Genomic DNA, 24844 nt, shown 5'->3' with positions numbered 1-24844 from the left:
CTACTGGAGGTAGCCTCATATTTATTGTACATACCTGAGAATGGTTTCAATCTTTCTCATCCACCTCTCATCATACATGTAAATACTGTTAGAAAGGAGACAGCTACTGTTTGCTGATCACACACATTGTTACTGCATTAAGTATGTTGCTACATATCAGGACTAGAATACAATAAAAGATGCCACCTACTTACTAAACGTATCCAAAGGAGGCAAAGACACAAACACTCAAAGGTTATTATTGTGTGCTCTCATTAGCTTGTTAGCTGTCACTTTGCCTTTTTTGCACGTCGACTACAGGACATAATTCTTGGCTTGTTAGCAACATGTCATTGTCAATGAAGTCACTGTTTCTCCGGCCGAACAGTTGTCTGGCAACAGAAACACAAAGACAGGTCAACTAGAGTGCCTGTGCTGTGTTCTACTTTTCATTTAAACTAAAAATGAGTGATCACAGACCAAATGGTGGATGACGGGAAGTTTATAAGACTTATTAACTGTTCTGGCAATAGAGAGAGCTGTGTCTCATTCACTCACCTCAGTAACAAACAACCTCCACTCTATTTGTGTCCTTTAAATGTTTTGCACTTTGGCTGAGAGACAGTTGACTCAGTATTTAGTGGACTTAATGTGAACTTCTTAACGTCTGTGTCCACAGTGATCAATCGCACGATGTGTTTTAGGGGGATTATGACAATACATTTTGTCAAAAATGAGCCAAATGTGTCAAAGTCTGCAAAGCTTTTAGCTCAAAGCCCCAAATCCTTTTCAGGATTGTCTGAGATTTTTATCTCATTGATACTTTGGGGTACGCTGGAGTCCACTGGCAGCAGTCTTTTTCTCTCACTGTCTTATGTATTGTCTTTCTTCTCTCTCTCTCTCTGTCCACTCTCCACGACTAAACTATAACTCTGGGAACAAAAAAAGCTTTCCTGAAGCAATATTTACCTCTTTTATCCCTTATCTAGCCTTGGCCCACTTCTAAAGATCCTCACCATAGACTTTATGTCTGTCTGCAACTTTTATCATAGATCATGTTACATACAGTATATGTTGAAAGAACAAGGCAATTTTTTGTATTGAAAAGACCAAAATTGCATGATTCTGTCTCTCATTACTTTGTACTTTGTGTCTGTGTTTCTTAACCCTAACCTCATTGAGTCCAACTAAAGATACGCATTTTTAAGTTTTGGCCACAAACATATAGTTGTATGTTTAATGAGGGCTAAGTAATTCCCAAAAAACAACTGGGCACTGTAGTTTTTGGCAACTTTTACTCAAACACTGCATTTGTTGGCGACTATTTTTTGCCTTTGATTGATACACATTTAGTGTGTTAGTAAGCTATTTAGAGATGCAGGATTCTGTATGTGGAAGTGACTCAAAATAAAGGTTGATGCTAGAATGAATGGATTGAAGAGACAACATAAAGACAGGAAGTTTATGATGCTTTAATTGGTTGTTTTGCCATGAAGCAACCGATGACGTAACATGTTCGCACAGGAAATGAAAGAGTGTTATATTTTGACAACCACAACGATTTTTCTGCCATAATCCCATCTCAGCAGCATGCGTTAAGTCCAAAAGTCCACATCCACGGGTATGTGGAAACTAAAGGAAAGCCAACAGAGGGCCCTCAGGCATGGGCACGGACCTGTCTGACCTCCCGCTGGTTGTCTGGCAGAGGAGCAGAGAACAGACTGGGTCAGTGGGGCTTGCTGGAGGCTGCTTAGGGGCTGCTGGATAAAGCCAGACGGCTGAGAGTCAAGCCAGGCCCCGCAGAGCATCCTGGAGGCCTATCAGGAGCTGGAGAAGCAGTCATTGCGGGGGAGAGAGAGCCAGGGCCTGCAGAGCATGTTGGAGAACCAGAGGTTGGAGGTCTGCGGCTGTCCGATTCCAAACACCTCTAGGTGTGGAGCTTCCAACATGCTCTGTGGTCTCCTCTCACCCACTATGACTGCTCATTGAGCCTCGGTAAAGCCTCCAGTTTTACAAACAAAACATTTATGAAGAGTTTATAAAATATGATGTTTTGTTATGAATTTAAGTAACTGAGCTGTGGCGTTCTTTCCATACCCTATGACTTCCCCTCCAGCCCTGTCTGGCTCTGTCCCACAGCCCCTATGAAGCCTCCAAGCTCCACTGACCCAGGCTGTGCATTGCTCCTCTGCCAGAGAACCAGAGGGAGGGCAGGGGAGGCGGCAGGGTCTGTGTCTACAGCCGTGGGCCATCTGTTGCCTTTCTTCAGTGTCCACATACTCCTAGATGTTGAGCTGTGAACTTTGTCCACTTTGCGTTTTTCCTGAGAATTTTGTGCCCCTGTTCTTCAAATGTTTGTTTGCTGTGATTAGACAAACAACTTTTTGCGCTCTAGTCGATCACAGCGCAGTAGGGTGGGACTTGTCTCTGTGGACCATCCATTTTAGCACCAGCCCAAAATAAACTACAGTGGACTTCTTTATTGTATGAAGGAAAATATCATCCACTGCAAACTTGTTGCTCAATACTGTGGCTTTAATAATTTTTGGACAATAATGGAGCTGGATAAATTATTTGTTTCATTTTGGTCTTTTAATTGGATTTCTTTACAATAAAAAATAAATCAATACATTCCCTGTCACATCCTTCTGTCTTTCAAAGTTCCCAACTTTCGGAGAGTTGGTCATGTGGTAATTGCAGTGCCCTCAATTGCTATTCCACTATGTCCCACCCTCAAACAATCGTAACTGTAGAGAAGAATGCTCTTCTGAATGACCATGCAAGCTCATCCAACCTACCTTTTAAAATTAAAGGTTAAATGAATAAATAACATCAGTGTAGTCTGAGTCTCTTCCTGCTTTTTTTCCCTCGGGCAGGTGTCGTCAGGCTTGTTAACATTTCTCTTGTCCTGCTGTCCTCTCTGCCACAGACTTCTGTTAACCACTCAACCAATTTAGGCCTAAAGCCAGGTGTGCGTGAGTGAGACAGAGACAGAGAGAGACAACAGATAGAAAGCACGCAGTGAACCTCTGTGTCCTCTCCTGAACAAATGACCATGGACAACAGCTAGACACTCGTTGTCCAGTTGAAGCTGTCAGTTTTGATTCACCGTAGCTCCATTCATTCCCTAGAAATTTCAGGACTGTGAGAACACTAAATGGAAGTGTTTACTTTACGTTAATCTTATTGCACCTGAAATCTGAATTGATTTTTGCATAAACTGGGAAAGGTCAGATGGTTATGTGTCACACCAATAAAACAACTTCATATCCATAGCGCCTTAGGCTTTGGAGCAGCAGATTGAATTGAAGGAAACAAACACAACAGCAGCCAGCTCTCTCTGAAGCAATAAACTCTTAATCATTGAGGAATAAAAAATAACCTGTGCCTGATGGAACCAGAGGCGTGTGTGTGTGTGTGTGTGTGTGTGTGTGTGCGCGCGCACGTGCATGTGTCTGTGTGTCTGTGTAAGCTGGAATGAGTACTGTATGTGTGTAACTCCAGCAGGCATCGAACCACAGACTGAGTTGGAGCAACACCCACTTTTGGCCAGCTGAATGAAAACAAAATCAAACCCTCATATGTCACTGGGTGGCCCAGGAATGATGAAACGTGATGAAACAACACTGCTGGATGCCTGCTGCCATTTTGCTCCGTGATTGGTACTTTTTATTATTTCCCCTTGGATATTGATTTTCTCTCCTCTCTGTTGAACTTGTGGGGCCAGCGAGCAGGACTCTGCTTCTTCCTGCTGCTCCCTGTCAACACTATTTCACAGAGGACGCACCCGTACACAGCTACATTCGCACACACTCAAAGACAAAATTCTGTGTGGCCGTGTACATATGGTGCAAATGCCCTAGTGCCTGCCAGGCCAAAAAACCTTCCTTGAAGGAATTAATCAGAGAATCTATGGGGCCTGACAATGACCAGAACTTCCCGCAAAGCTTTGAAAAATAGGTCACATAGGTGCACATGCAGCATTTTAAGGGTTTATATGTTGTGCTTGAAAGGCTGATGTGACAGCAGCAGAGTGTTGGACCCTCCCCCTACATGTATACATGCAACTAATACACCGCGAACTATGAGTCACAACGTCAGCTACCATTAATCCTCATTTAATATTTAACAAAAAACATGTTTCTTTTTGAGTCACTTTTTATGCTTAGCACAGAGCCATGTCCTGTCTTTGCAGCAGTACACTAACCAGACACAGCCAATCGTGCCAAAAAAAAAATAAATCTTGAGTAGAAGACCATGACATGTGATCAAAACTCTGGAAAAATATGGCTTTTTGGGGTTTTTTGTATGTCCATGCATATGTACATACATCCCATTCTCGAAAACACAATAGCTCATGAAAGCATTTAGGGAACCTCTTCAAATTTGGCACAAACGTCCACATGGACTTAACAATGAACTGATTACATTGTAGTGGTTAAAGGTCACTGTGACCTCAAAAAACATGTTTTGGCCAAAACTCAAGAATTCATACGGACATTATGACAAAATTTCATACAAATGTCCAATAAGATAAAATGATCAAGTGATGACATTTTATAACCAAAAGGTCAAAGGTCAATTTCACTGTGACATCATAGCATTTTGCAAAACCACTTTTCTGGCCATTACATCAGAACAGAAGTACAGACATTTGATCAGATACTGAATTGGTGACACTAATCTTGGGTGTCCATGTTAAAACTGTGCTGATTGTATGGAACCTGTCACTCATATTTTAGAATATGTAGCTTCTTTGCAGCGACATCCATACTTGAAGCATTATCAGCTGCCATGGCAACATATGAGTCTGGACAGACATGGATGTAAACTGAAACTTCACTGGTTTGCAAAGGCATACAACTGCAAGGTCGTCTTTTTAATTTTGTCAAACCACTGCTTCCAAGTTGAAAAATGAACCATGTTGTTTTTCAAATTAAAGTTACATTTGTGATGGTTCAACACTGTGACTCACAGTTCCAACTCATATTTGGTCCCCACTATTTGTGTCCTTCCATGAGTGCCGTGACAGCCGTCTGCTTCGACCTTGAGGACAATCACCCTGAAATAATGACACGATGCTGAAGCCTTTTGTGGCCCTGCTGAGGTGCTCCCTGCTGCTGCTCAGCATGATGTCACACTGCGACCTTGTTTGTTGTTCTTTTATATGTGCACTTGTTTTGGGATATGTGTGCCTCTGTGTTCATGTGTCAGCGCTGGGTGTGAAGGAGGAGCATGAAATGTAAATATTGTGCAAAACAAATGCTGGATTGGGCTTTTTATGTGTCAGATATTGGTGCTACAAGAATCAAAAACAGTAAATGTGTGTATGTTTGTTTTGCATACACATGTGGAGGCATTTGCATGAGCCTAAGGAGGGTGTTTATATTTGTATTCTCAACCCGCAGGTTGGAAAATGACCTGTCTCCTGTGATTATATCCCGAGTAACCAGAAGTGACGTGGTAATTGTGAAATCTATTTAAAAGAATTGTAGCCTCTCTCTCTTTATTCCTCTCTCCATTCTTCTCTCTGTTTTCAGGTCATTACTAGATCTTCCTCTTCACACCTACTTGTCACCGCCTTGTTCCTATGGCTCATTTCTCGCTCTGCTCACGGTCGACTTTCGCAGTTTTCTTGTTCTATGCTCATTCCTTCCTTGCCCCTCACGGCCTTACGTTTATGTTCTCTGTCCATGTGCCACACTTTTCTTTTTTCGCCTTTATCCTCTCTCTCCTCTGCCTAAGTGTGTTTATACAAAAACCCAGCATCAGATCGATCCTGTGATGTTGCGAAGATCAATAACACTGAGAGTGTCACAGCTTAGCCTGCAAACAGTGACGGACGGCTTCTGCTCACCTTATACTTTCCACATGTTGACATTTAGTTTTCTCCTCTCACTCAATCCTCTTTTCTCTCCATCTTTGCTTTCACACACAGTGGCGTCCCTTCCTCCCTGGTCTGAAATATGAAGTGATAGACTCTGCCTACATCTCCCTATACACTGGTAAGAGCTGCTCTGCCCTGCTGATACATTGCATGGAAACATTTTCTATCACTTTGTCTTGGAAATAAAATAATAACAATGGACTTAAAAGTTTTCTGCTTATGGCTAAGAAAAACAGGGGATTCTATAATGATCGAAAAAAAATGCTTTCTCTTTTCTATTTCTGGTCCTTTTGTCTCCCTGAAAGCTTGCCAGATAGAAACAGGAAATAACAACAACTTCATTAGTCTAGTCTGGTATCGATCAGTAGCTTAATGTCACAGAATCAGCCTTTTCTGAACCAAGATGTGCTTCTCTCTTGTCTCTCAAAGAACCCACATTTATTGTCTCAGTCTCGATGAAGGCTTGAAATCAATATTTTCCTTTATCTTGTATCTAGTTTCTTCTCATAGACTAGCTGCACACTGCGAGCACGTCTTCTCTATGTGAGGCCAAAGAGAAGATACCGAAGCTAATAGATGCTCTATTTTTCCTCCGTGGGTGTCATTCGTAGCAGAGATGAGAGCACTAGCTCCTGAGTAGATGTCTAACCTCTGTAGCTCCAAGAATAGCAGCGTGTTGCAGGGATTCAGTATCGTTAACAAGGGAAAATGCCAGCTGCACAGAGAAGATGTCATTTTAGGCAAAGTTTTAGGTTGCTAGGGATGTATGTCGTCTTGTTGATGACCGGCAGGGAAGAACGAGGCCTTGTACTGTATATGATGTCACCTGCTGGATTTGTGCATCTCCTCATCTGTCTTCCTCCCACCCATCCATTCCTACTCCTCCCTTTATGTCATGCTCTCCATCCCACTGGGTTTCTCTATTTTCTTACTGTGGATAGTGTTTGACATTCATTCCCGTTTAACAGAAACATTTGTAAGCTTTCCCTGTGATACTTGTCCTCTGTGTTTTTCAGTTTAATTAGGTCTCTGATTGGCTTTCAATTAGCATCACTGTGTGTTAAGCAGTTGTAGCACTTAATAAGAGGGTATCGTTTTTTAGTTCATGCCCAAACTATGAGCCTCATTCTCAACACTTCAACAACTTAATGGATGTAGCAACCATGACGTGACCAATTGGTTTTTAAGCCTTGAGTCTGGTATTTCTGTGTGATCATCTTGGTTTTCTGAGGTTGGAGCTGTGGAGAAGCGAGGAATGGATCTGACTCAGAAGCCCTTTTTACACAGAGATCACGCTGAAGGGCCGCTACGAAGTCCCTTCTTTGTGCTTTATTTGCATTTTTACACAGAACCAAATAATGGTGGCATCATGCCATTGTAATCTCTGATTTTAGACAGCATGCCAGCATTGCAGAATTAGAATCAGTGCGACTGGCTCAACGTGTAACACAACAGCGTCGGCCTATAGTATGACATTTAACATACACGTCGACACTGCTTTATAAACAATAATGAAGGCAAAACATGGAAATAACAATCATTTACCATCCCTGTATAGGGCAGCTGATCTCCTCCTTTGTTGAGTTAGCTGCTAACTGCCATCAGCTACTTTTTAAATCCTCTGACTGTGGGTTGCGCACTTAATATATCATCAAAACGTCACACCCATGCTGCTCATGATCACATCCTGCCGGCTGTCCCGTTTTTACAGACATTGTTTTGGCACTTTTAATACCTTTGACACTGGCTTAAAGACATGAGAACTCTGTCCCCCCAACCCCCATTCGGCAATTGTACCTTTTACACAGCACGGCAAGGTGGATTAACAGCGTAGAATTCCCACCTGTGTAAGTCAGGCAGTGTAAAAGAGGCTATAGTCTGTAGTGACACCTCACAGATGGCCCGCCACTCAAGCATCCTTAAATATGCGTTACTTTAACACTAAATAAAATGTAAATGGGTCAGTTAAATAAAAATTCACCCTCTCTACATTTGTCACAAATGTTGGAATTAGCTGTAGAGGCTAAAACCACTTTGTGTACCAAGCTGTAAACATGTTTATTTCTACTATTAGTTTGGCATTTCAACATGGGTGTCTTTGCGGATTGCCTTTTTTTTGGCACTTGGGCATTTGAGCTTGCTGCTTAATTTCGACATGAGAGAGCCCAAAAAGTGACCCTGAACTAGCTTTTTCAGCTCACGTCCCAAAACCAGGAATAATTGTGCCAGACTGATTTTTTGACTATCCGTGTAGCAGTAAGCACTTTATTTTATTTTGCATACTATTCAGTGATTATAGAAAATATCCAGAATGAAGTATCTCATCTTGATGGTTTTCTCACCATCCATCTTCGTAATAAAAAAAAATCCTGCAGACCCAAACTGTGTGTTATTGAATTTTTACAAATTAATTTACCATTTATGTCTGCATAATTGTGTATGGTACATAACATTTTAGTTTGCAAGGCAGTTCAGTACAATTCGAAAATAATTTCTCATGGGTTCAAGCCAAGCCAAGTCTTTAATGGTGTGATCATACTTTTTCACTTCAGAATCAGTGAAAATACCCATAAAAGTGCAATCCAGATGGTAGCTTTTAATTAATTAACCCCATCGCACATCCATGCACATTTACTACAGAGACCAAGATATTCAAATAAGCACAAAACTATAAATGATTGCCATATTTGTGTTGTATTACCATGTGAATGAGGTCTTAATGTCTGTGTCATACAGAAAAAATGCAGATTTTTTTTCAGTCACAACAAAACTACATCTGTGCAACATTATAGAAATTAATCAAGAGAAAGAGGAGATGAGTTCAGTTGTTTCCCTCATTTGTTTGCTTGTTTTGGGGATGTCTGTGACATAGATAATTAGTCAGTCTTGGCAAGGCTTGTGTGCAGTGTAAACCAGGTATGTGATCAACAGATGTCTTATTGTTGGAAGAAAGGAAGTCTAAAAAGAGGCTTTCTCTGTGTGGCTCGAGACACACAGTGAATGTGCACACTCCACCCTCTGGAGGATAAAAACGATGCTGACCACCCTGTTAATTATAAAGCATTTCTCCCATCAGGCCTTGCTTCTGACATACCATTAATCACAGATGCTCTCTCCTCCTCCCCTCCTATCGATTGGTATAATTATGACTCTGCTCTGCTCTGTATTTGTTTTCTTCCAACTTGTTTCTGATCTCACACTTCAGCTTTTGTTTCGTATCTCCTCCTCGTCCTCGTCTTCCTTTTTTTTCCATCTTCCCTGCTGCACTTTTTGTCTTATCTGTCATCATTCTCCAGTTTTTCATGATAAGTTAAGATTTATGATTGCAGCACAAAAAACGTGCATGATATTTTCCTGCCAATGGCTCACATCAAATTTGTCTGTCGTTGATCTAATCACAATAAAATAATAACCCCTCTCCTTTTTCTACATCATCTCTGCATCTCCCTGTCTCTGTATTTTTTCAGATGAGTCCAATCTGAAGATGAACAGCGTGGACCACATCCCCCAGACCTTGGCCAGTCACATCCATCTCCCAGAGGAGGCTCAGCCCCAGGGTCTGGAAGGCGGCAGCATCATACGGCATGGAGCGGATATGTTAAAGCCAGACCCCAGGGACACCTTCTACAGCAGTAAATCTGCCAGTCATCGTTTTAGGCTGTCCTCATCCTGATTTTCTTGCCTGTCATTTTTTTCTAACTGACTGATGATGATAGTCTGAATGCAGCTAAATCGACAGCCAGAAAAACTTTGAGCCAGTCAGTCATTTCTTCTGCCTGGCTATGTTCCATTTTTTGTGTTTTCCTCCTTGTTTTGTTATCTTCCATCTTCAGCTCTTCAGTTTGCTGAACCCAGAATTCCATATATATATATATTTATATTTGTTTGTGCCTGATCTTTAATATTTACCTCCCCTTCTCTCTTTCTCCTCTCTCCTCAGCTCCTATGATTGACCCCTCCCGACTGGAAAACGTTCTTCCGGCTTGTCTCTACTCTCCAACCTATGTAGTCAAAGACTTTCCCATCGCCAGATACCAGGGCCTGCAATTTGTAAGTCGTCTTTTTATCACACTACCTATAGATCACAAAAAAACCTGCCACCCAGGACCCACGGGGCCATCAGAATTGCAACCAGTTATAGCAGTAGCCAGTTAAAGGAGCGGCGTGCAGGATTTACTGGTAAAGGGTTGCAGATTGCAATCAGCTGAAACTTCTGCCATGTGCCAAGAATGAACTCCTGGCTTGGATTATTTTAGTGTTGACTGTGCAGGAGGTTTGTCCTGGGAGCTGAATTATCCTCCTCATTCTTTCCAAAACAGACATGGTAATTTAAATCGCTAAAAACACAGAATAAAGCAGTTCCATGCTATAAATCTGTGTTGTTCCAATGACGTTTGTCTTGTTGCAGAAAGGCTGCTAGCCCAGCAACTGCCAATGTGTGCTCACATTTTTCCTTTGATAACTTAAGAGCCGGACGTTGAGGAGATTTTTACAGGAAGCAGCATTATCCACAGAGGTCTCTTCCTCTCCATCACAAATGTACAAGTTGAATAAAACTGGTAGATGTACTGAATAAAGCAGTTTGATGTTACAAATCTGTGTTTTTCCAGCTTTGTTTGGCTCGTCATGAAGTGGCTGCTGATTACGTTGTCCAATGCGAAAACATGAATGGCCTTATCTAGAGCCAGTGTTTGGTTTGTCCATTCTCGGCTGCTGAAAAACCATGGTGGTGCAACATGTCAATTAACATAACCTAGGAACCGCTCCCTATGTAGATATAAAAAACTCATTCAAAGGAAATAAAAACACAACAATTCATATTTTACAGATTTTATACACTGAAGAAAACGTTTATTTTATTATATGATAATCCATTTCTATCAATATATTCCCCTGAATCCGACACACTGGCCCTTTAATCTGCTCAGAGTCAATGTAATAGTCAGATCAATTAGACAGAGAACAAAAGAGCAGAGAAGCTGATTTGGAGTGCCATTGCATCTCTTCCTTTGCATCAAAACACAGAAAGGAAGCAGGAAATGTTGAGCGCTGCTTCCCCCTTTAGGACAACACAAGTTACTGCAGCAGCTGCGGAGATCAGTGTTGAGCTGGAAGTGAGAGCTGCAAAAACACAGCAAATCCGTTTTAGATTTGACAGGAATCACTGTAACCAAACACAGCATTGTGTAAAGTGAGTGAGTGATTTTGATTAAATGCTGGTGTTAATCTAATTCTCACAGAGTGCCACTAAATGAGAATTATCAGTGTGGTCAGAGGTTATTGCATTTTTGATTGACATTTAACTCTCCATCAGGTCTATCTGTCCTTCGTTTACCCCAATGACTTCACCCGTCTCACCCACATGGAACGAGAGAACAAGTGTTTCTACAGAGAGTCCCCTATCTACTTGGAGAAGTAAGAACATTATTGCTTTTATCTCACAGAGAGCAAAGGGAACATTTGTCTCTGTCTTGCATATATGAGCGAGTACACTGATTATGCAGAATGACTGCTCAAGTGCCTGTGAGTTTGATGGCAGTGATTCATGCGACCTCTCACCAAGAGATTAAGTTTAATATGCTGCGAGGCACATTGAAACTTCAACCTTCTTTTAATGTGTGCGTATTAATGTGTGTGTCTTGCCTCTTCTCGCGTCTGCCAGGTTTGGTTTTTACAAATATATGAAGATGGATGAGGAGGAAGATGACAGACCGTTCTTCTTCCCCAACCCAGATGGTAACTAATAATGAACCGACACAGTCATGCATGCAGTCACATATACCTACACACATGTACACACTGTTTTGACTTTTTATCATCCGTGCCTCCAGATTTCCTAGAGGAAGAGGAGGTGGTGGATGTTGAGGACGAGGCGGAGATCGTTGGCACACAGTCGCCCAAAAAGCCCTCTCACCCCAGCCAGATCAGCCACACCTCCAACCCCTCTATTCAGCACTCAAAGCCTGTGCCCACACCAGCTGGAAGAGAGGGGGAAGAAGAGGAGGAGGACCTTGATGAAGAGGGGGAAGGAGCGGTTAACAGTATCATACGCCGCAGAGAAAGGAGACACTTCCCTCACAGAGATGGACAGATGGATAGGGATCTGGACAGAGACTGGGGGAGAGATCACACAGACATGAGACAGGATGCCAGTAAGGGACTTGAAGAGACCCAATCCAGGGTCCTTGAGCCTGACATGGACAGCGTGGTGCGGGGTCGCTCCTTGTCTTGGATCCGCACTGGCCCTGCAGAGATGAGCCCTGGCAGGAAAGGAGGAGCAACAGGTGGTGGTGGAGGAGAAGAGAAAGGAGCTGAAACTCCGCCTAAACTGAGCAAATCTTCACTCCTTTTCCCCCAAAAGTCCTCCCTGTCTGCCCTCGCCAGCCGAGCCAAGCAGATCCTCAGCAACTCCGCCCATAGCAACAACCTCCATGATAAAAACAACAAGTTTGGAAACAAGAAGGAGAAGAGAGAGGAGAAAAAGATCTACATCACCAGGCCTCGACCTGCCAAGGAGCGGGAGAAGGAGAGGGAACGGGAGAGGGAGCAGCGTCGGGAGAGAAGGGAGGAGAGGGCATCTCGCCACCCTAGAGAGGTGTTCCCGGGGGTCTTTCTGTACCAAACTGGCAAGACCACAAGGTTGGTCAACTTAGGTGCTAAAGGACATGCTGGCGGAGGCATAACAGGAGGAAGGAGTCTTGTTAGTGCCCCTCAGCTCTGGCCCAATCCCCCAACAAAAGAGGGTAAGACATCTCCCAATGGAAGCATCAACATACAGAATGAAAGTGTACAGAAATCTGCTAGAAGGGCAGCAGGGGCAAACCAAGCGGAGAAAAGCGCAAGGAAAGGGGAGCACTGGGATTTAAAGACTACTGTCTCTGCAGATGCACTCGGCAAAGTTGACCCTCTAACCTCCCTGTCCCCTCATCAAGATCCCCCTCCAGTTACCCAGCAAAGGTTGAACTCCACAGCAAACACGCTCCAAGGTCAAACACGGGTCACCTCTTACCTCAGGACCTCCGAGATCACAGAGTCACAGCAGCAGCCGGACCCGGACCCCAACCCAGCAGAGCTGGACCAGGATACAAACCGCTCTAATCCTGACCCTGACCCTGACCCTGATCCTGAGCCTGAACCTGAAGAGGGAGAGATGTCAGACTACAGCTACGAGGAGGTCGAGGCTCGGCCAGGTTGGGCAGAGGAGAGCATCAACTGGCAGAGGACCTTCTCAGTCAACCCGATGGACTTTGAGCTGCTGCGATCTGACTGGAACGACCTGCGCTGCAACGTGTCTGGCAACCTCCAGCTGGCAGAGAGCGAGGTGGTAGACGTGTTGGCGCAGTACATGGAGAAACTCAACGAACGCAACGGAGGGTGAGAAAAAAGGGAACAGAGTTGGAATGATGTGAAACTAAAAGAGGGTTTATGTTTTCCTGCAACCTTTTAAGTTCAAATGTGGCTTTTTATGCTAACCATTATGTAAAGCAAGAAGTAATTTCACTGAGAACATATTGGTCATGCCCTGGTGCTTTGACTTCATGTTAGCAATCCTCTATATAGTTATTACCATTTTCTCTAGCAGTGCTCAGAAACCTTGATGTTATTTGTGTGAAGTAGCTTGGCCACTGACTCTGTTTTCATTTTCCTCCCAAATCACACCATGCCAACTTCACTTTGCTTCAGCAGCCACAATTTTTAAGTGGTATGCTTCCAGTCAAACAATAATTAATCCAGTTGTGAGAATAATATTAGATATAGTGTTTGCATTTGCATTGCCTGCCTTTCTCTCGTATGACATTTAAGAGCCGGTCTCTGCTTTCTTAAGTTTTTCTCCTGCCTCTGCCCCAGGATCTACACCCTGCTGCGTATCGTCAACGTTGAGAAGCGGCGCGACTCTGCAAGAGGAAACCGTTACTTGGTAGAGCTGGAGCTAATGGAGAGAGGTCGCAGCGTGGTGCGTCTGTCAGAATACATTTACCTGCTGCTTCACCGCAGCAGGCAGGGAGAGGAAAGTCTAGAGAACACTGACTTTGCCCCCGCCTCTGCACCGGCCCCGGCTCCATCAGCAGCCACGTCCACCCTCACCACCCCACCTCCCCCTCCCTCCACCAAGTCACCCGCCCGGCCCGGAGCGACCCCCTGGAGCACGGCCTATGCTAAGCCTTTGCTTTGTCAGCCGCTCATGCTGCAGTGGAGGAGAGATGTCATGGTGCACTTTGTGGTGCCAGGTTAGTCAAAAGGGGGACTTTGATCAATTTTCAATACTAAATAAATGGTATAAAAGCAACTGTTAAACTAAGATTATAGGTTATAATTATAGATTATAGTAGGTTTTATTTTCTACTCATCCAGAGAAAATTCAGTACAAAGAAATATACAGTACATCATGAAAGGAAAATAACTATATATTTTTTAATTTTATGCCTTTGCACCGGCAATAGCCATAGCAGGAGGCATTGTGTTTTTGGGTTGTCCATTCGTACGTCAGTCCCATACCTGTGAACCCAATATCGCAAGAACACAGTGAGGGAATTTCTTCAAATTTACCGCAAACTTAGACTCACTAATGAATTGATTCGATTTTGGTGGCCAAAGGACAAATGTCAAGATCCCTGTGACCTGCATCCGTCTAATACTCATCAATATCTCAAAAATGCCTTGGGAATTTCTACATATTTGGCACAAACGTCCACTTTGACTCAAGAAAGAACTGATTAGATAAATAAATAAAATGTATTTGGCTATAACTCAAGAGCTCATACTCTTATCATGACCAAATTTCATAAAAATGTGTGATAGGATATAATCATGGAGTGATGACATATTATATCCAAAAGGTCAATTTCAATGTGACATCATATTGTTCTGCAAAAAAAAAAAATTTTTGGCCATCATTCAACGCCATAACAAAAGGGGAGACATTTGTCAGCCACAGAATTTGAGACACTGCTCTTGGATGTCCTTCCTGAAACTGTGCTGATTGTACAGATCTTCTGTGCTGCGAGGTTGGAGGTGTGTGTGAAGCATCCATGTGCTTCTTTGCAGCAACATCCATATTTAAAACAATGTCTACCGTCATGATTACATGAGTCTCGACAGACATGGATGTAAAAAGTAACTGCAACTTGACCGATTTGTTTGCTTTTCCTAACTTACCATCTGCTTTTGTCTTTGTTCTAACTGTCCAGTGAAAAACCAGGCTCGCTGGGTACAACAGTTTATCTCTGACATGGAGAATCTTCATCGCCAGACAAAGGATGACAATTTCAGCATCATCATTGTCGACTTTGAGAGCGAAGACATGGACGTAGAGCAGGCACTAAGAGAGAGTAGTGTGCCAAGGTGTGTGTGTGTTTGCAACACAGTCAGCCATGTAAAAGGACTTTAATTACATTTTGAAATATTTTAGAACAAGTTTAAGGTTTTCCAAATGATTTGTGTTATATTTGTTTTATCAGATATGAATATCTAAGGAGAGAAGGCAACTTTGAGCGCTCAGCAGGCCTGCAGATCGGAGTGGACACTATTGAGGTTAGCGAAACAAACATACACACAGAGGCAGGACAACAGTGTGTGAGCTGGCAGGAAAAAAAGCCACTCACTGAAGGTCAGCCACTCACATTGACCACATGACCTTTACTGATGGACAGACAGAAAGAACACTCATGCATAATGAATGCATCACTGCTACGGCAGTCTGTCAGGGGCTGTGGATCTCGTCTTAACCTCCGAGCCTCCTCCTGCTTCCCTTCGCCCTCTCCCACAGAGCCCAGCTGTGGGTGACAGCGAATCGCTTAGACAGTTAGCTGCATTCCCTCTGTCATGTGTATGCCATGGCTGTCACATCCATTCACTTTTGCAGGTTATTTGTGTGCATGTGCCTTTAACGCCGCTCTCTGGCTGTCTCCTCTGTCACACACGCGTGCACACCCACCCACAGGGGCGTGGAGCGGCTGGAAATTTGGACAGACGTTGATCCGTCAGTTGAGTGTCAGTGCTGTCACGGTGGGATGACAGGGCCGTCACTCATGTCTGAATGACCTGCAGGCTCTGGAAGTGAAGACAAGTTGCTGATGCTGAGCCCAGACTTCTCACTTTCTTTAATCCTAAAATCCTATATGCAGCATATATGAACATCTAAGTGCATGCACACATTTGCTTCAGCTAGTACACAGAACCACAGAGTTAGAGATTATTTCAATTTATTGAGCATGTACGTTTGTGTTCTCTTTTTCAGGATAGCCACAGCATTGTGTTCCTGTGTGATCTGCACATCCACTTCCCTCTCAACATCTTGGAAAGCATCAGGAAGCACTGTGTGGAGGGACGCCTTGCTTTCGCCCCCATTGTCATGAGACTCAGCTGCGGCAGTTCGCCAAAGGAGCCTGATGGTAACAAACAACAAAACACACACGCATTATATGCATGCCGGCACACGTCTGTGCTCATACAGGAATAATCACGCTCACGCATTAACATAGTTTTTAAGTTTTTTTTAGATTGACTTGTCACTCAGACTCATTCCCCAGTCTCAGACAAGTACTTTGAATTCATAATACAAATTTTCAATTTACATGCAGAATAAACGCTCTTGCATCAGAAGCACATGTTCTGTGTAGGCATCAGATCACTGTTGATGCAATGGTGTGCAAGGGACCAATAGTTCCTTTTAACTTTCTTTTTGTTCTTTCCGCAGGTTACTGGGAGGTGAACGGCTTCGGCCTGTTTGGAATTTATAAGTCTGATTTTGATAAGATTGGAGGGATGAACACAGAGGAATTTAAAGACCGCTGGGGTGGAGAAGACTGGGAGCTGCTAGACAGGTAACCCAGCAACAAACCAACACAGTTGCCCTACAATGAATACTAGTAGAAGGGAGTTTTTATTTTTTATTGCGACTTAAAGATGTAGACCCAACTCCATGCTAACGTTTGAAGTTATAGTTAAACATTGTATGCTTTTTAGTGGTAGTTGCATTGTACCAGCTTGCATCATGTTGCATTGCAATTCATTACTGTTTTAATATTCATATATTGCTTGTCACCATTGTGCCTCATGTGTACTAAATTCAGTAAATGCCCTCTTTTAAAGCAATGGACAGTGTGCCAGTAGGGTGCAAAAAAACGACAAAAAACACGAGGGAAAACAGGACTTTCCTGCACAATGACAATTGTAAGCTTCCAGTGAATTGATGAGGGATTTTTTTAACCAACAAGGTCTTGGATTCAGTGTGTGTACCTCCCATTCTTTCAAATGTCTTCTTTAGTAACATCAGGTCAGGCTACGGCTATTAAACGTGTTGCAATAATGAGCTGAATTTGGGTATAGAAGCAGCCAGTTAATGGTTTGGTTTACAAATAGAAATATTTTCGGGGTGCCTGGTGGCTCAGTGGATAGAGCGGCGCCCCTTTATACAGAGGTTGTATCCTCACCACAGCGACCACGGATTCAGTTCCGGCCTTGACCTTTTGCTGCACGTCACCCCCTCTCTCTCTCCTCCTTTCATGCTCAAACTGTCCTGTCCATTAAAGGCAATAAAAGCCCAAAAAATAATCTTTAAAAAAAAAAAAAAAAGAATTATTTTCTCACCTACCTCTTGCACTATTGATCCATGCAGGCGATCTTGGTTTAATATGTCTTAAGATGTCGACCTCTCAGATTTCTGCGCTCACCAACATAATAGGGAAGGATATCATTTCATAGTTGGTGCTCAAAGCATTGAAATTGACTTTTTAAAGTTGGATTTTTAAATGCTTTGTGTGTAGGATTTAGGGGCATCTATTGTCAGAAATTAGATCTTAAATGTGTAACTATGTTTTCATTAGTGTATAATCACCTTAAAATAAGAATGATTTTGTTTTTGTGACCTTAGACCAAGCCGTTTATATCTACATACAGTGTTGGTCCTCTTCCACAGAGTCTGCCATGTTGTTTGCATGCAAATCAGTCCCACATATTGGACATTTAAGCATGAAAAATATACTTTCATTCATATTAATTTTATTGGGGTGGGATCAAAACCTGAGCAAATAAAACCAAAACTGTCTGCACGTTATGATATCACCAAATGCAAGTACAGTTACTGCTCTTTCGTATTTTGAACATGACCCAAGAACAGTTGCTGTGGCTCTTAACCGTGTATTTTCTCCTGTTAAAAAATAAAGCTTGTTGCTTCCCTTTTAAGGGGATGTTCACAGATGAGCAAATGCAGGTAAGTGACCATTGACTGCCGAGGCGGTAATGTGGGCAGTGCAGGTTGTGACGCAAACAGAAAGCTAGTTTGCGAGCAAATATTAGCTAGATTGCTTTAAGATACAGCAAAACATTGTGCTATTGGTACATTTTCCATTTTCTCATATTCCCTGCCTGCTTTCCGCCTTATTGACAGCCAAGCAGCATCTTTCATGTGGGGCAGTTTGTATTTTTTATTGCAAATATTGCACTATATCAGCTGCTTAAACATGGCTACCGTCACTGTCTCATCAAGACATACTTCTTTGCTATTGGTTTAGGCAGCAACTTCGCTGTTAAAAGTCCATCAAAGTTAAACTCCACGCGATGAAAAGATGCGAATTTGCTTAGCCACCAGAAGCAAGCGTTTTATTCACCCTTTAGCAAATGTTAGATGGAAGTCAACAGGAGGCAAATATCTGCCAGTGTTGATTTCGCTCATGTGTGGCCGTACCCTGACGCAGCATGATTGAAAGAATCTAGTTTTTACTCAGTGTGTCTCCCTCCTGCCTCTCTAGGGTACTGCAGAATGGTTTGGAGGTAGAGCGACTACGCTTGAGGAACTTCTTTCACTACTACCACTCCAAACGCGGCATGTGGAACGCCCAGAACAAGAAAACTCCTAAGGGATAGTGCCCCCTGCTGGTCAGAGGATTCTGAACCTAGCTGCAGATCCACTGTGTGTGAGAGAGAGACCTGTGGGAGCTCGCTCACTGCCTGAACTCTGCCTTTTTTTTGAAACAGGCTCCTCTCGGGGACGCCTCTGTTTCTCCATCGGCCTCTCTTGTATGCTTGTCTGTACAAAAAAAAACAGTCCAAATCTGAATTGTACAAGCGAGCCGTTTACGCAGATAGACCTGAGTCATCACTTTGCCTCACTGACTGAACTACTGTACAGAGAGAAGAGTTATTTTTGTTTCTCCTTCTCTCTGTCCTTTTTTTGGTGCAATGTTTTCAGACAGACTGGAAAGCAGCTGTTTTTGTGTGAGTGGTTGTGTGTATGCGTGGGTATGTACATATATAAGTGTATGTGGGTGTGTTGCCGCTTGTGTGTGCTTATGGTGACAGGAAGCACCTTTTTTTCTAACAAGGAGATGTGAAGACAACCTAAGATCTTTTTTTCTAACACGCTCTCACGAGGGAGCCTAATAGAATGTGTGTCAACATGTTATTCAGATAGATTCAGACATGGTGGCGTAGATGGAGTAGAGGAACTGTCTTTGGTAAAACACTATTTCTAAATATCAACTACTACCTGTTGGATATCATTAACCAGAACGACCGAGGTGCTGAAGTTCTCCTGATACCCGATACTATGAAACAAAAGAGGGTTTTGAATCAGAGAAGCCCCTTTCTGAACAGATATGTCATATTTATCTCTCTTCCTGTGTCTCGCACTCCCTCCACATCTTTTATCTCAACTCATTTCTACCTGACTTTGTTGACCTCATGCCTATTTGTGTATTTATACCTGTTGAAGCATTAGTTTTACACCCCTATTAATGCTAGCTATTGGTTATGACTTGATTTATTTTGTTACATCAACTGGAGTTTGTTCTGCTGTTAGTTATTTAAAAGGCGCTCTCATTTGTCATGCATTAATGCACTCAAATTTAAGGTGCTACTTTCTGTTCTAAAACACTGAATTTGTGAACAGTTTTACACCTTTTAGCTCTACTGACGGTTTCCTCCATTCCCTCCACATCTCTAACCTCATTGTCAACTGGAACATAAAACTGTATCAGGAGGGAAGCAAAGGACAACAGCAGCTTTCTGACATTTCATTTTTACATTGTCACACTGTTATATTAAGCATTTTTCTGAGCTGAGAGTTGCATTTTATATATTGGAATTTGAGGGATTAAAATGCCATCTCTCAGTTTAAAATACCACCGAGACGGGGAATGGTAAGCTATCGAAAAACACTCTTATTTTAAGCTTGCGTGAAGCTCCAACAGAAGCGAGACTAGCTCATGTGTTGGACACGATGTGGTGAGGCATGGCTGTTTCACAAATGTGTGCCTTTTATCAGGGTTTGGCTGCAGGCAGTTTTTAAGCTACTCTAAAAACAGTAGAGGGCAGGGACAGACAGAAATACACAATTATTTATCAGCAGGCTGTAACGTCACTGTAAATTCAGATATACTGTAAAAGAAGGAAATATGGTTCTCTTAAGAGGATTACAGATGTGTCAGTGTATTTATTATATTACCTTAGAAGCAGGAAAGAGTCGTCTTTGAGAGCCAGTTGCCCTGTTGGTGAGATACACAGAGATGGTACTAATGACTACTGAGTGAAATCAGGAGGTGTGATGGAGACTCAATGGCAGCTGCAGTCCAGCAGGACCCCACCTGCTCCCATTAGTTTGGCTGGAGGCCGCACTCCTAATGCCTCTGTTTATGCAACACGGTACTTATATTGATGGGGAGCGGCTGGAGGGCTCAAGGCTGGACATATATGTGGATGAAAGTTAGTGATCTGTTATTGACTACATGATTGTCAAAAATGCCCTCCAAGACCCTTTCTTTGCCTCTACAGGGAAAAGGTCTATACTGTACGTCATTTAACACTGACATGGGACTATTTAAAGAACAAAAGAAACACATTAAATATAAGACTATATATATAAGAAACATAAAAATGAAAAATAGGAATATACATTCCAAGGTAATTTCTGTGAAATTGTTTTGTAGAGAAAAGGTTTTAAGAATGTATTGTACTTTTATTTTGATTTGTTGGGTTTTTGCAAATAAAATTTTATGCTTACATCCACATAGTTTTTCAGTATATTTTTAACATTTTATTTTATTAATTTATAGCTTTGTTTATTGTTGCCTCTAAATATAAACTACAACTTTATTCCTCCTCTGACCACATGGTGGTACCCCATCCATGCATACATACCTGCAGACAGACAGTGGTTGAGGTGCTTGGCTTCATACACTCAAAAGTGAAGTAAGAATACACTGATTTTGAGCAGGAGCTGGGTTGACTCAGTGTAGGAGAAAAGATGATGACGACTAGACAGATGAGAAGCGTTGCTTGTGTGCGCAATCACCCTCCTACACACACTGTGTCAGATCACTCCTGTGACGTTATACAGCTTTTTTGTTTGAATGTGTGAGTTTTTCTGAAAGATGTATATAAAGTACATTCAACATATGTTAAAATTGATCACTTAGAGTACATTTGCCAAGATCTGAAAAAGCCCTTATGTACTTATATTTACTAGCTACAAATGCAAAGTAAATATGACATCATGAAAAAAACCCTCTGCAACCCTCCCTTTGTTTTTACTCTCTTGCTGAGGCTGACATCATTATCAGATACCCATTCTGAGTTAAATTGATCTAATATCACATTCATTGTTTCTGACCACTGCAGAGAGAAAAGCAAACATTGTGAAACTAACATTTTGAACTCCAGGAGAGCTTTAATGTTTTCTGGAGCACATTTATTCATTTGCAGAGCGTTTTGTTTAGAGCTGTTGATCCCCCCTGTGTGCCACTTTGCTCGGGGTGGTGGTCTGCACTAAGCACACATGCACGCACACAGTGAGACCATGAGGTAAACACTGTCCACACCACCGCAACATGAGGTCTGGATGAGGCAAGTGTTAACCTCCTGTGAACTCCTCTACACCCTGTGTGTTCTGATCTCATTTAGAGGAGCTTTGACTAATGGTGAAAAATTTGGGAGGTTAACCGGACTGAAAGGTCGACTCCCTACTCGGTTCCCCTGACTGAGTGATTCATAGACCAGTGTATGAGTGTGTGTTTAAGAGTCACTTTTTCCACTTGAAGAACACATATATGTATATACTATATAGCATGTCATATAACATCCATGTCTGTATATGTGCAAGAAAACATGAAAAACAGCCACTTTTCACAGTGTGTTGCAGTTTCAAAGGTATGCAGGGTGAGAGTTCTGCCCCAAACTCATTATGCAATAGTGCTGGATTCTGTCCCATGTGCGGGCACACCCTACCTGTCCATGTGAGTGCAGAGTGATGAGAAGCAGGTAGTCACAGGCCTCTTCAACACGTTTGCTTTATTTTAACCTCAAACATGTTATAACACTTAACCAGAAACAACAAACAGGGCCACACGATGCTTCAGATTGCAGTTTCATATGAGGATTTGTTCAAAATTTGTTTTGAAAGCAAGAGCTGACACTTTTTTGGCATCATGTCTGCTTGTACTGACTGAGCACAAAGTAGAGGACCGTATACAAATCGTATGAGCCAATATAAAATTTCTCAGCTGAAAATCTTAAAAAAAAGAGAAATGAAAAGAACTACATGTACCCATATAAGCTATTACAATACATCTGTCTTCCTTGCAATCCTAAATAAGCTTTTAAAATGCACCTTCGGTGAAATCCCTAAGCCTCATCAAATCAAACTAAACTACTCCACCTCTTACATTATTACCAAGAGCTTTGCAGATTCAATTTCTGTTACAGGCTGCAGGTGAGAGATTAGCTAATGTGCAGGCAGCAAGCCAAATCTCTCTGAGTCACCATGAGGAGATAACTAAATTCTGCTTGATGTGCAATTTGGTTCCAGTAACTAACTATAAAAATTTCACAAGACCCATTAAAAATAACTAATGGCAGACATGATTCTTAATTAGTGGAAGGTTTTCGTCAGATTTGATATGATTATATTAATTGCAGATTGTGGTACAGTCATATTAAGAAACAAACACATACATGTAAAATAGTTGCAAGAACATAATCATCATTATCTTTATTTTTAAACGCTTCCTGAAATAAAGTTTATCCCAGATATAAAACAATGCAACAATGCAAATAAAACAGGCAATCTCAGGAAATACAAAGAAACAGCAACCCCAACAATACATTAAATACCAACAGTGAAGCAGAGAGAGTGCCCAAAAGATTGCACTAAAGCATATATAATCATACAATTCGAATAATACAAAAATAAAGAGAATACAATAGCATAGCCGATGACATTACAAGTTAATAACAATTTAATTCAGTTTACTTCTCCCTAATATAGGGAAAGAGCTAGAGAGGGTCCTGATTGGCTGTCCGTAAAAGTCGTCCCTCTCCTGATTGGTACTCGGGCTGCTTCCGTGTTGTCACTCAGCAGAGGTCCCTCCTCTCGAACATCTGTGACTGAGTGTCTCCGGCAGGCTTTTTCTGACCGATCACCGGGACGGGAGAGGGATGAGGTAGTGTCGGACTTTTCCACGGTTATCAACGAAAACGAAAACGAAACCGTTTCGGTCTGCTGAGCGGCTACACTGGATGTATATTTAACAAATGAACTCGAGACTGGTTGAATTCACAGCGCGGGGAGACACTTTTTCCTGTTTTCAAAGACTGTGGATATTGGAGGAAAGTTTAAATCCCTGCGCTGCGTGCCCGGGGGAAAGGTGAGACGCGTGTTACTTTAATTTCCCCGGCTGTGTTGCTTGTTAACGCATATAAAAGGTAAAATTGGCTGTCTAGCAGGACTTACTCAGCGCGTGCTGTGTTGTTTCGCAGTGCTGCTCTGAACTCTGTTTAGCAGCATGTCTGACAAGTGTGCCGCTGCGTAACCAGTTCATCCAGCTCTGCGGGGAGTTTCGATTGCTGCTCGACTGACTTCAGGTAAACCGACTTCAAGGTTTGCAGCTCTTCCAAAACACCCAAACAGTCTCACAGCAATGGCTGGTTTGAGCAATGTTCACATGAAAACCCTGGAGGACCTGACGCTGGACTCTGGCTACGGGGCGGGGGACTCCTGCAAGTCCCTCAGCCTGTCCTCCTCCAAGTCAAACTCCCAGGCCTTCATGACGGCCCCTCACCGGGGCAACTGGTGGTACTACTCCGGCTCCATGAACAGCAGGAACAACAGCTGGGACACGGTCAACACTGTCCTCCCTGAAGACCCGGAGGACATCTTCTCCAAGTGTCCCCGCTTACCTGAGTTGGAAGAGTTCCCCTGGGTGGAAGAGGAGGTGGCCAAGATACTTCGCAAAGTGGCCGCGAGTGGAAGCATTAAAGGGGGACCTACACCTGTGTTCTCCCCGGAGGCCGTGAGGCGGCTGTCCGCTCTCCTCCGCAGGGCTCTCATTCGCATCTCCAGAGAGGCGCAGCGGCTGAGCGTCATGCACTGCCGCTGTACGCGCTTCGAAGTGCAGAGCGCTATGAGGCTGGTACTCAGCTGGGCCCTGGCCGACCACTGCGTCTCTGCTACGGTCAAGGCCATCTCCATGTATAGTATGAGCGCCGGGGAGCTGCTGAGGAAGGGCAAGTCCGCCCGCTGCGGCCTCTCTTTCTCCGTGGGGCGCTTCTTCCGCTGGATGGTGGATACCCGCATCTCCGTGCGCATCCATGAATATGCAGCTATATGCTTGACCGCATGCATGGAAGCTCTGGTGGAGGAGATAGGGGCCCGGGTGCTGATGGCAGAGAGGGGTCATTCAGGGCCGGACTCAGGGTCAGCGTGCGCCCCAGTGAGCGCGGAGGCCCTGGAGGGGGTGGTGAACAATGACGCAGAGCTGTGGGGAGTCCTGCAGCACTACGAGCACCTGATCTGCGGGAAGAACGCCAGTGGTAAGTATTTTGAAGTCTTTTTTCAAGTGCACCTAAATCATTGCCTCAGCGGCTTGGGTTCGACTCCAACTTGCAGTCCTTTTCTGCAGTTCTGTTGTCTCCCACTTTATGTATATGCCTTGTCATAAAACTTAACTCAAAAAATCAACATAATGCCCAAGTGTTCTTGTGGGT

General features: G+C 43.0%; 2 protein-coding genes across 2 annotated transcripts in view; both read left to right on the top strand.

Moving 5' to 3' along the window:
• The window catches only part of b4galnt4a (beta-1,4-N-acetyl-galactosaminyltransferase 4a), a 165271-nt gene extending 144405 nt beyond the window's left edge, over positions 1 to 20866 (top strand). Inside the window, exons 9-20 of the mRNA XM_042495373.2 lie at positions 5918 to 5984; positions 9334 to 9498; positions 9807 to 9916; positions 11181 to 11281; positions 11529 to 11602; positions 11698 to 13240; positions 13715 to 14094; positions 15055 to 15208; positions 15325 to 15397; positions 16104 to 16257; positions 16563 to 16689; positions 18616 to 20866. Coding sequence (XP_042351307.2) covers positions 5918 to 5984; positions 9334 to 9498; positions 9807 to 9916; positions 11181 to 11281; positions 11529 to 11602; positions 11698 to 13240; positions 13715 to 14094; positions 15055 to 15208; positions 15325 to 15397; positions 16104 to 16257; positions 16563 to 16689; positions 18616 to 18730 — 3063 coding nt within the window. The 3' untranslated portion in view covers positions 18731 to 20866. The remainder of the gene's footprint in view (positions 1 to 5917; positions 5985 to 9333; positions 9499 to 9806; positions 9917 to 11180; positions 11282 to 11528; positions 11603 to 11697; positions 13241 to 13714; positions 14095 to 15054; positions 15209 to 15324; positions 15398 to 16103; positions 16258 to 16562; positions 16690 to 18615) is intronic.
• A 2214-nt stretch (positions 20867 to 23080) lies between these two features.
• The window catches only part of abtb2b (ankyrin repeat and BTB domain containing 2b), a 75397-nt gene continuing 73633 nt past the window's right edge, over positions 23081 to 24844 (top strand). The window contains exons 1-2 of the mRNA XM_088079999.1: positions 23081 to 23505; positions 23618 to 24670. Coding sequence (XP_087936125.1) covers positions 23779 to 24670 — 892 coding nt within the window. The 5' untranslated portion in view covers positions 23081 to 23505; positions 23618 to 23778. The remainder of the gene's footprint in view (positions 23506 to 23617; positions 24671 to 24844) is intronic.

This window comes from Plectropomus leopardus, chromosome 7, assembly GCF_026936395.1.
Source record: "Plectropomus leopardus strain MGB_pleo_1.0 chromosome 7, ASM2693639v1, whole genome shotgun sequence".
NCBI classification, from domain to species: domain Eukaryota; kingdom Metazoa; phylum Chordata; class Actinopteri; order Perciformes; family Serranidae; genus Plectropomus; species Plectropomus leopardus.
The sequence above is the reverse complement of the archived record's forward strand: the minus strand, read 5'-3'. Positions and strand labels throughout refer to the sequence as shown.